The sequence below is a fragment of the Cryptotermes secundus genome, unplaced genomic scaffold, assembly GCF_002891405.2.
Source record: "Cryptotermes secundus unplaced genomic scaffold, Csec_1.0 scaffold88, whole genome shotgun sequence".
In the NCBI taxonomy this organism is placed as follows: Eukaryota; Metazoa; Arthropoda; class Insecta; order Blattodea; family Kalotermitidae; genus Cryptotermes; species Cryptotermes secundus.
The window spans coordinates 371,305-384,052 of NW_019724585.1; the positions used below are offsets into that span (position 1 = coordinate 371,305).

General features: G+C 42.4%; 1 protein-coding gene across 1 annotated transcript in view; it reads right to left on the bottom strand.

Moving 5' to 3' along the window:
* Positions 1–2,985: 2,985 nt before the first annotated feature.
* Positions 2,986–12,748, bottom strand: part of LOC111862303 (neuroglobin) — a 61,863-nt gene continuing 52,100 nt past the window's right edge. Inside the window, exon 4 of the mRNA XM_023847573.2 lies at positions 2,986–4,834. Within this exon, the coding sequence (XP_023703341.1) occupies positions 4,688–4,834 (147 nt within the window). The 3' untranslated portion in view covers positions 2,986–4,687. The remainder of the gene's footprint in view (positions 4,835–12,748) is intronic.

The following is a 12,748-nucleotide window of genomic DNA, read 5'->3' on the forward strand; positions in this document are numbered from 1 at the left end:
GTCTTATATGGGTGAAATGACCTAGGACAATAATTAGTATGAAAATATGAGAAGTATGGAACAGATTCTTAGCCGGTAACACATTAGAAAACGTTCTGTTTTCGTACGTGCCGTAAAGTAAGAAAATTCTATAAAAATTCGAAAATATTTTTTTTTAAAAAGTACCCCTGATTACACAAACTACTCACCACACGTTGTCAATGTCTGAATCAGAAAGTAAAGCGCTGTTGCAGCGAATCAGGAAAGTCATCTTTGGGTTGTGTGTCATAAATCTGTGTCCGTTATCACGAAAGGCTGATCTGTAACGAAATCACGTATGTTCCACATCACGTGATACCAGACTTGCATACAACACACGATGTTACTAACTTTCAGGTCTTTCATGTCTTCAGAATCAAATAGATACCCCCCCCCCTTTCCCTCAATTCACATGACTTAAAACGCTTTGTTCTTACGTAGATTAAGTGGAATTTTTGTTTCACTGCATCAGCTTCGATCAGTTGATTCTCTCCAGTTTACCTCAAAAGTCGTTGATTCATTTTGTTGTTTCTGGCAACAAAGGGGTTCAAGTAAGACACTCGGCTTCGTTCCGCTATTTAATTTCTTTTGTTTACACTCACCCACATACCGGGGGGAAAGGGAGGGGAAAAAACACTTTGCCAAAAAAAATGCATTCCTTATAAATACAATTAATGACCAACAATGATGTACACAGTTGTTGTGCAGAGACCTCTTGCAGCTTGTGTGATAAGTAACTACAAACATACTTCATACTACCAACACTTTTAAATTCACATAGATATAAATTCATCACCCATTTATAGTGAGAATGTTTGACAACAAAGATGCTCATTGCAACAGGCTGAAGCATTAAATTGACAGCTTTCTCTAATCGTGTTTACAGCGTTCCAATTTCCTTCGATCCGTTTCAGTGTCATTAAAATAATTTCAGACATTCCTGTTTACCATAATTTTGGCCTAAGAAATAGCTTCAGCTGGGGACTAACTGATGAAGCGAATTGTCATTTACATTGTATTAACATGGGCTATGTTGTCGCTTCCTGAAGAGCATCCTCAATATATTCGGAGGACGAATATACCAATCCATGAACCATATAGTCTTTTTGTCGCAGTACTGGCACTGAGGCCTGCTGTCTGAATTTAAAATTAATTTAAATTAAGCATAAAGCATATATGGCTGAATCAGACGTAGAAATATACGTGAAATTTGTATCCGTCTTCGTGATGCAGACTGACTATCACATTACTGTGTACCGTTTCAACTGCATGAGTTATAGAGCAGTGAAAAGATGAGAAGGAAATAAGTAGGTAAGGATTTGAAAGGAGGCAGCCGTGGTATTTTTCAGAGATTGTTGCCAACGTCTGTCCGAAGAGATATTCGATAACTCAGCTGGGATCCGAGAAGGGTGCCTTGTTAGAACACACGTCTTGAACCTTGTTGCTACCTCATTCTCCTTTAAACCAGAACACAGTGATAGTAATATCAACTGGAACTAATCATTTTGCCAAGTTGATGGAGCGTACAGGTTGCTGACACAGTTTTAACTGACCTGAATGGCAACCCGGAAGAATTTATGTTGTTACTACATCCGCCCTTTTGTCTTCGGCGGCAGCCACAGATGCTGAAGTTCCTGTGAATGTCTGTGTCTAGCTGCAGTGTCATTTCTCTAGGGCATATCTCGATATTTCTAAGAGGAACCGAAAGGAAAGGAAAGTATAAGCTCCGAACAGACATAATCGATATATCTCGAAACAAAACACCGTAGATCATTTGAGATTTAATTGTGTGCTGCGAAGAGAGACAATCAGATTATCTCTGAAGCGGGCATATTCATGTTGATAATTTTTAGTATTCCACAGCATAGCTTCCACTCTTCCGGAATCCTGTTTCCAAAATGCATGTGCTTGTGTTCTACAGAAGTTTAGGCTTGCTATTGTGAAGTACGCTTCCGCCTCAGAACAGAGGATGGCCACCGTGGTCTACTATTAATGGAAAATTAAAGTAAAGAAAGGAAACTAGGAAGGATGGGAGTGAATCCAGATTGATGCATCGTATGAGAATGAAGATATTAGAGAATATCTGGGAATAACTGATATCAGCACAACAGCAAAAAGTAGCAAAAGAAATTGTAGGAAAACTCCCAAGCCACAATCCTGGTCCATTCAAATGTCCTATCAATATAACAAGAATGGAATGGCAAAGACAACGGACAGAAACATGGGATAGGTAAAGAGCGCAATCTGTAATTCTTATAGTGAGCAAAGTAAGGTTGTTCCTGTGCGTAATCACCATAACGTGAAGAAGTATGGGGGGTGGCGGTGAACCTCATCGCATTCTTAAGCTTGGTACTAGATGAGAGGGAGCCGGGTTAGCTCAGTTGGTATAGTGACTGGCTACGGGCTGGAAAACTGAGGGACCTGAGTTCGAGTCCCGGTAGGCTGAAGACTTTTCTGTTCTCCACGTCGTCCAGACCGGCTCTGGCGTCCATCGAACCTACTATACAGTGGGTTCTGGGGGCTCTTTCCCAAGGGATAAAGCGGCCGGGGCGTGAAGCTGACCACTCACCTCTAGCTAATGCCGCGGTCAAGAAAATGTGGATCTATACATCCACTCCCCCATTTTCCTTCATGGCGTAGTGCTTAATTAGTTAAGCACAGGGACAACTTTACCTTTTACTAGATGGATGTGCGTGGTCAGCTTCATCTCCATTAGCATTAATCACTGTACCCGTTGTAGAGCAGGCGGAGAACGGTCCAGAGCAGATCTGTAGGTGGGAGCGAAGAGAAAAGTACCAAGGAACAAAAGTCATTTTTTCTAGGCCATATTTGGCCACTTTGCTGACTGAGCTGTAGTGGAAGGGAAATATACAGCAAAAGAGTGGATTACCTTATGATGTGTTGACACATCTTCATAAATATATGCCGACTGGTTGACAATATGTCAAGAGAAGCTGGACACGCACACAGTGTGAATAGTTACCTGTATTATTACAGAACAGACAATTTTCTCGAGTCCTCTCATATTCTACTGAAACTTGCAGTCCTCTCTCTTGATATTTACTGCACTGGAGATTAGTTCCTAAGCAACAATCGAACACCGCTCTCTGACAACACACACCTGGCGGCTGGCTACATTTATACAACTCAAATATCTTAATTCATATACACAAAACATAGTGTAATATTGAACATACATCACAGTAATGTGAATTTAAATGCTTTCTAGAGCATACTTATATCCTAGAAAGCCAAAGTCAGGCACATACATCGGCACCACTGTTGCCTAGTTGTAGAAAATAATAGAGACATCTATCACAAATCTGGCATTGTCTCTGCTTCTTATGCCCAGTTCAAAGAGAACAGTGGCACAGGATTTTGCGGTCGACAATTCATCGCAAGACGATGCATTTATGTGCTTTTTGGTCATTTCAAATTTTCAAGAATAATTATACCAACTGTCACAATAACATATTTCAATAGTGAGCTTATAAACTTACGCGAAGCTATTGACTCTGTGTTTCTTAACCCTGTACACAGGGACCAAGGTAAGGTCCTATGAAGAAGCATGTTCCCAGTGACGGCACAATGATTAAACAGGAGGCCAATCGGGCCCTTAAACTGTGACTATTTGTGGTCTGTCAGTGACAGCATGGGAAGGTATGGAGCAAAAAAATATATAGAGCATGAAATGCAACAAATAAAAAACGCAAGAGTCTTCTGGTTATATTATTATGTCATTATAATGTTTGGTTTCGAAGGAAATTCATAAAATTTATTTCGAAGTATCCTGGTAGGGACATAAAAACTGTTGCCGAATAAGCAAATTCTTTCGTCCAACAGCCGTCAGAATATGCCAAAAGGCGCAAAACGTAATCTCACAGATCATTAAGAAAAACGCCAACTACAAAAATGGCCGACCCGCGGCTTCAATATAAAGATAATTTATGAGATGATGAAGAATCGCATGGAATAATGGACCCCTGTACTGAAGTTCTAAGTCCCAGAGATTCACAACGTAGCACTCCTGCCGCCACTGCGAACTAGCGCTAAGGCTTTCGACAATATCAAGAATAACATGTTCGATTTTTAAAAATGTATATCAGACGAATAAATATAATTTCTTTTGCAATGTCTTATGTGAGAATCTGAACGGCAGTCAGTGTTCAATCTGTAATACATATTTAATCCCTTACTAGCTGAATGTTGTATATTCCTGTCCATACTACGCCCTTTTGATGCAATCAGTGAAAGAAACCTCTTCAAGAATCTCTCTGCAGTTGAGTTCTTTGTGACTCTTCAGCAACATAAATTATACTTCGATCTGGAAATAGGGCCTAATGACAGAAAAAGGTTTCAGGCAGAGCGTGGAAAGAATTCATGTTTTAAAACTTTAGAAGTCCCAATTCGGACTTATATTTGAGAGTTTCATAAACATTTGCGTAGTAAGGGGATTTTCTGAGTTACATGTTTATGTATATATGTACGTAACTGATCAGTGATAAATAATCTATCTGAAATCCTTATCGAACACTTTCAGCTTTCTCGAACGAATAAATAATAATTAGACATTTTTCAATTTGTAGATCCAACACTGACTACAGATTTGGTACTAAACATTTCCCTTAATATCAATAGTCTTAACACTTCTTATGGGATCAGTCTTGTTTCACGTGTCTGGCTTCTTCTCTTCATATCCACGGACCAATGTCTCGATAATAAGCTTGATGGTCACTTTGTAGATGCTTTCTATGTTCTCCGTGTATCGGTCACCAAGAGTCATCTGCACTGCCTCCAGGAACGGCCGCTCGATTCGCTGAAACAATGTAACTCAGGTTATTACAATGAGCATATTTTAATCCACTTTCTCCGTTAGGAATGATAAAACTTACTGTATCAACAATTCTGTGAATGTCCTCCAAAATATTTTCGAACAAACTGAAGAACTCGCATGACACTTGGTATAAATAACAAGCCATTCGAGGTCACCCTACCGATGTTATTTCTAATGTTCTCTCATAAATAACACCAGCATTAGGAATTCTGAGGTGCAGCGACCTTAGCACTAGTTATTGTGGGTTCCTGAAAATTGTGCCATAATAGATCTCAGAAGAACACGCAGTCTGAGTTCTCGTAGGACATGAAAATGGTTGTCCCTGTACTTAACAAAGTAAGCACTGCTCCATGAACACGTATAGAGGAGTGGATGTAGAGGCACGTGTTTTCTTTACCTTGGCACTAGTTTGAGTTGAGTGGTTAGCTTCACGTTTCGGCTGCTTTATCCCAAGGGAGAGAGCCCTAAGTGCCCATTGGATAGGAGGCTGAGTTGAACCCAGAGCCGGTCTGAACGACATGGAGAAGTGAAACTTCTTGACCCCACCAAGACTAGAACTCCAACCCCTCGGTCGTCCAGCCAGTAGCTAGTACCTATACCGACTGTCCTTTCCCGGCTCACCGTAGGTTGTAAAACAACAAAATAATTTCCACGCCACACCTATATTTGGGTTTCGATTTGCTGGGGGTGTATAATGAACTAGTGAAGCAAACAGCCATATAAATTCTGTGGGAATACTTTTAGTAAGTTGTGGGGATCCGTTGCGCTAACCACGCGACACCCTCTATCCGCAAAAGTTGGCACTAAACGTTGTTGACAAGCGGCGGTCGCTCGGTCAGTATAGTTCGCTTGCGGACTAAAATCACGAAGTTTTTTTTTTATAATTATGGTAAAAATGCAAAATTTTGAAGTTATATCTCGCAGTCTGAATTTTTAATTACAGAAACCACACACAGAAATTGATCAATAATTACAAAAGGGCAAAGTTGTCCCTGTGCGTAAGTAATTAAGCACTACGCCATGAAGACAAATGGAGGAATGGATCTATAGATCCAAGTTTTCATAACTTCGACACTAATTGGAAGTGAGTTGTCAGGTTCACGCCCCAACCGCTTTACCCCCGGGGAAGTGATGAATAATTATTAACCTGTTCTTCCTGCTAGCCTCACCACACAGACTGAAATATTAAATTGGATGTATTTTCGTCCATGCTGCTTCAGCAGTGAAGTTAAAGCTATCCCTGTAACAGGCCATGGAGACCCATAGGGTTGTGAGCGTTGAGGGTTCCACATTATCTGAACAATCGGCTCATAGATGGCGGTGAGGTTGTGAGCCTTACGCTCCGGCCGCCCCTTACCTCCTAGGAAGATTCCTGGTACTTATTTCTGTCAGAGACTAAGTCGACACCAGGGCCATAGTACGGCTGGAAGGATTAGGAAAATTGGAAATGTTCACCTCATTGGGACTCGAACCTGTGATCTTCCGGCTTGTAGCAGAGTGCCTCAATCAACTACGCTACCGCGTGCCCCCTAAGCAGTGAAGGATTTATAGAAATATCAGATGCACTGATATTTGTGTACTGTATATGTTTGGAAAATAATCTCTAGGTGACGTACAACTAACAGGTACAGTTTTCTTCAGTTTAATCATTAGAAATATTTGCGAATTATATTGGTTTCAGAGGGGCATTTTATTCGGACAAAAGTCCTTTATACTTGTATAAGCACAGCAATTTTATGTGAGCCTTTGGATTATATTAGTGGACTGAAAGGGTTGAAAATGAATATGTAGGTAAAAAGGTAAAGTTGTCCATGTGATTAATTAATTAAGCACTGCGCCATGGAGATGTATGGGGTAGTGGAGGTATATCTCCACCATTCTTGAGCTCGGCAAGAGATGCATGAATATGTAAAAGTAAGCATTGTGAAGTAGTGGCCGCACCATAACTCGAGCGGTTAGTCGCTGGCTTCCTACCGCGGCGGCCCGGGTTCAATCCCGGGTCTGGTCAAGTGGGATTTGTGGTGGACAAAGTGGCGCTGGGGCGGGGTTTTCCGAGTACTTCGGTTTCCCCTGCCAATCTTCATTCCACCAAATTCTCCATCATCATAATCACTCGGGGCAGGCTACAACAGGCCAATCAGTGGCCGCCGTGCTGAGTGGACCCAGTTGGACTCCACCCCCCACTAAGCGAAGCACTGTGAAGTAGGTCTTGTGACTGACTACTAACTTAAACCTCACGCCGAACACCCCAACTTGAGGGACACCACTTGTTTGTTGTTAGCGACTTCTTATTCAATATATTCGCAGCTCCCCTCCATATCTGGAGGCCGTCTCCTCCNCTCTCCCGTCCTCAACCTGAGGACACGCCAAGCCGTGGTGAAAAGGGGCCCACTTAACGTGGAGACATAAGAACGGATTAAATTCGAGTAATGCTTGCTACCATTCGGTTCAGAACTGTTTGTCTTCTCGTCTACTGACTAAAGACATAAAGATTAAAACATATCAAACTATAATTTTCCCTATAGTTTTGTATGGGTTTGGAACTTGGTGTCTATGATATTAAGGGAAGAACACAATTTGAGGGTGTTCCAGGATAGGGTGCTGAGGAGAACGTTTGAACCCAATGGGGAAGAAATAGCAGTCGGTTCGAGCAAACTGCACAACAAAGAGCTTCATAACTTGTACTTCTCACCAAACATAATGAGAATTAGATGGGCAGGGCATGTAACACGCAAGGCTAAGTAGAGGAGTGTACCTTTTATTGGATAAACCAGAAGGAAAGGAACCACTAGGAAGATCCAAACGTAGACGGGAAGATAATATTGTCACGTAGTATGTGTGACTATAGACGGGGTTTGGATTGGTGACTAGATTTATTGCTCAATTACAGGTCATAACTACAAATAACTATAACACTGTCTCTATTGCCACACTTTACATTTCACTAGAACACACAGTCTAGTGTTCTCAGTATGTTGCTAGACGTTTCCTTGTAACGGTTCCAAAAATGGCTATTCTTCTGCCTCCAGGCTCAAATTCTCTATTCACAGACTCCCACACAAACTGACTAAGCTCTAACTTTGTCTCTTGTGTATAACATCTCAGCACAGACAGTGTAGAAAACACCGTTCCTCTGTTGCATATTTATCCGTTGTAGAGGGGAAGTGCTTACCGAGCCGTTGTCCAGATACGGCCCTGGTATATCCCGCCATTTCGCGGTTGTTGCATAGCAACGACTCTACACGCTACAATATTAAACTGGGTCTTAGAGAAACAGGATGTGGCGTTCGGACTGGATCCATCTGCCTCTGTATAGGGACCAGTGGCGGGCTTTTGTGAACTTAGTACTGAAACTTCATGTTGGGAAATTCTTCAGTAGCTCAGCGGCTGGTGGCTTCTGAAGAAGGACTCGGGTGCATGGAATTAGTTACGCCGACGCACGGCCTCCAGTTGTGGGCGCTCAATACCTTACAGATCTGTGCTCAGCGGGTTGCCGCCCTTCCTACTCGGTCAGTTGAGGCGATAACATCACAGAGCGTACGTTACTGATGCGTTTGAATTATCTCACGTATATATATCTGCATAAAACACAAGACTAGTGATCCTCTCCCGCATGCATGGCGCCCCAGGCACTAACTTTTATATCATGAAGTGAAATTTTGTATATAAGGTGTAGATTTTTTCTGTACCCCAATATCTGTTCCATTATACGTAGGTTAGTCAATAAGTAAGTTACAAATGGATATATAACTTAAACAAATAAGAGTACTGATTTGAAAAATGCTTTTAGTTCTCAACATAATCTCCCTGCACATTGAGGCACTTGCCCCATCATTTCACAAGCCCCTGAAAACCAGCAGCATAAAATTATCTGCGCTGCTGACTTCCCTTTCTACAGCTTCATCGTCGGGAAAATGCCGTAAATGCCGACTCCTACTGTAACATCCTCAGGAAACTTCGTAAGGCCATTCAATGGAAGCGACCAGGACTCCTCACGAAAGGCGTGTTGCTCCTGCATGACAACGCGCGTCCCCATACTGCCAACAAGACAAATGAAACGCTGCGACATTTCAAGTGGGAAGTCCTCGAGCATCCTCCGTATAGCCCCGACCTTGCTCCAAGCGACTTCCATTTGTTCGGCCCTCTTAAACATTATCTTTCGGCTGAACATTTTCCCGACGATGAAGCTGTAGAAATGGAAATCACCGCCTGGTTCCGACAGCAGCCCAAAGAATTTTATGCTGCTGATTTTCAGGGGATTGTGAAACGATGGGACAAGTGCCTTAATGTACAGGGAGATTATGTTGAGAAATAAAAGCATTTTTAAAATCGGTACTCTTATTTGTTTAAGTTCTGTATCCATTTGTAAGTTATGTATTGATTTACCCTCATATGTTCACATATCAGCCGAAATAAAATCTATAATAATGTCATATTATCCCGCAATTTAACCAATTCAATCAGTTCATAATGACCGACTTGATCCTGAGTTGTGTTTGCTTCAAACAGTATTTGAATGGACAGGCTGGCACTAAGCAGTGGACACTGGAACAGAGTAACTCCACACATTATGCAACAGAATTCCATTTCGTGATCTATAATTTCGTATTTGGGGCGCCCTGAGTGCGAGGGTTTGTTCAGATAGCATTCACTGCTTCTGAGAGAAATTTACTGCTGTAGGAGACCAGTAACTTTCGCCTTGCGATACCACCCCCGCAGCTGGCCGAGCTGTGGAGTGAGTGGGCGTGGTGGTGTAGCCTCGCCTTGGACATTGAATTTTCGTTGGTAGGTTAAACATTACCGTTCCTTATGAACGTATAGCAGCTAAACGCCTTCACATCACTTTCATGCAGCTGACTCATTTCGTGCCCATAAACGGGTCACTGGCGATCCGCTTATTTGGCCGTGGGATTGTAACTACGTGTTATATATGATGTGAAAGTAATGCCACTGTCTTTTTTTTTTTAATTGCTAGTGGGGTGGGACTAAGTCCCTTGTACTGCGGCCACTTCTGGCCTATTGTACCAGCCCCAGATGATAGGTGAGGGTGATTATGGAGCAATTGGTGGAATGAAGATTGGCAGGGGAAACCGAAGTACTCGGAGAAAACCTGCCCCAGTGCCACTTTGTTCACCACAAATCCCACTTGACCAGACCCGGGATCGAACCCGGGCCGCCGCGGTGGGAAGCCAGCGACTAACCGCTTGAGCTATGGCGCGGCCCTGTCACTGTCACTGAGAACCAATTATGGCGGTATAACAAGTACATCAAGAGTGGAAGAAGTGTAATTGAAAAAGGACCGAATCACAGCAGTACAACCATTATATTGTGGCATGTACACACGTTGCACTGGAGGACCGATATTGGGACCGGAATCTGGCCGTTAAGGCGTCGCAGACGGCCGAAAAAAGGGACCCAGGGCAATGGGTCAATAGTCACACTTCATACACATAATAAAATTGCAATTGGAGGAAATGTCAGCATGTGATTCAGGAAGAGCGAGTAATTGCAATGCAATCATTCCACCGGAAATGGAGGAACTGTAACTGCATAATTGAAGATGAACCGAGTCATGATGACGTAACCATTACATTAGGTATTCAGATAATTTTTTTTTCTGTGGCGCTACAGCCCCAATTTGGGCCTAGGCCTACCTCCATGAAACTCTCCGTTTCACTTCTGTTCACTAGATCTTACACATTCGGTAGGACTCCTTGGGCGAGTGATTAGCTCGTCGCAAGGCCTCTACCTGTAGACAAACACAGAAAAACCGCACACAAACATCCATGCCCTGAGTGGGATTCGAACCCACGATCCCGGCTTTCGAGCGAGCGAAGACAGTGCATGCCTTAGACCGCTCGGCTACCGTGACCGGCATGTAATATCTTTATGTCATCAAAAAACCCGAGTCATGGCAATACAAACATTGCATCAGGAGTGTTGGTTATGCCATTACGTAACTGGGGAAGAACAGAATCATGAAGTCCAACCATTGCATTAGGACTGCTGGGTATGCCATTACGTAACTGGGGAAGAACCGAATCATGAAGTCCAACCATTGCATTAGGAGTGGAGAGAATGCAATTACGTAGTTCAAGAGAAGTGTCATGGCAATACAAGCGTTGCACCAGGGGTGGGGGAAATGCCACGTCATAATTCAAGGGAGACCGAGACATGGCGATGTGACAAATGCACACGATTGGCAGAAAATGCCACTATCTAATTACAGAGGAAAGGGGCCATGACGTTAAAATCGATATATGCGGCCAGTATCAACATTTAGTTTAATGTAGTTTAAGCGTGTATATGGTTATTTACGATTTGGTGATCTGAAGACGTACGCCTTGCGGTAAAGCTTTAGATTTTAACTGGAAATTGCTTGGCTCGATTCTCGGCCAGGACACCGATTATCTCGACTGTAATTTTCGTGGATTTCCTCAGTAACACCAAATAACGCTTGGATAATAAATCAATTAGGCCACGACAATTCATTGCTCCGTAATTTTACCTTTCGACTCTACTATATAGTCTGTGATATTAAAATGTAGTAAAATAAGTCACAGTCCATCCGATCACTACGCGGTTGCGTAGTTGGTCGAGGCACTATGCTACAAGTCGGAAGGTCGCGAGTTCGAGTCTCGATGACGTGGATATTTCCACTTTACCTAATCCTTCAAGCCGCACTACAGCCCTGGGATCGAAGCCTCTATATTTTTATTGTTAGTGGGGTGGGACTAAGTCCCTTGTACTGCGGCCATTTCTGGGCTATTGTACCAGCCCCAGATGATAGGTAAGGGTGATTGTGGAGCAATTGGTGGAATGAAGATTGGCAGGGGAAACCGAAGTATTCGGAGAAAACCTGCCCCAGCGCAACTTTGTCCACCACAAATCCCACTTGACCAGACCCCGGATCGAACCCGGGTCGCCGCGGTGGGAAGCCAGCGACTAACCGCTTGAGCTATGGCGCGGCCGTCGAAGCCTCTAACAGAAATGAGTACCAGGGATCTACCTGGGGAGTAAAGGGTGACCGACCCGTAAGGCTGACAACCTTACCGCCACCTGTAAGCCGATTGCCTAGAAAATTGGGAGCCTCAGAATCTCAGAAACTTATGGGCCTCCACGGTCTGTTACAGTGGATAACTTTACCATTTCCATTCAATTACACTTCAGGTTTGGTCTGTTCCGTTCAATACGCTGATAGCTGCAGTTACACGAATGAAGTACATTAGCTTTCAACGTCATCAGTCAATCAATACTAGTTTTCTGCGTAAATTTATTCAGTAAATTTTGGACAGCTTTCAAACTTTACTCGTACGGCGATCTACGTCATTTCAACGCATTCTACACCATATAAAGAAGCCCCGAGGAGGAAGCTTGAACTGATAACTGTTTTTCAGGAAGTTTTCTCTAGCAGTTCAGCACAATTCAATTTGACAGTGACGTAACAGTTCAACAATTCCGTTCCCAAACTGTAAAGAAAAATTTATAATATGGAGATAAGGGAATTGATGCAGAATTATTTGACGTTAGCTTTTTATTTGATTTTTTAATGAAGAATGTATTTTGTTCAAATTTAGAGGTATGTTCGAAACGAACTTTTAGAATACACATTTGGTTATGAATTTCTATTCATATTTATATGCTTACATATGTGAATTCCCAGAATCCTGGATTACATTGACTGTTCATATGGAAATTAATAGGATCTTAATGACACTGTAGGTTGCTCTACGAATTTTTCTGAAAAATTTCCACGTTGGTTTATAATTAAATAGGCATTCTGTTCATATATTTGCATAGCAAGTAAATAATCAGTTCTTATAAAAACAATAGTACGTTTTAATTGTGGAGGAATAGCAAGAGAAGATGATTTTGTGTTGGAAAGACTGTACTCCA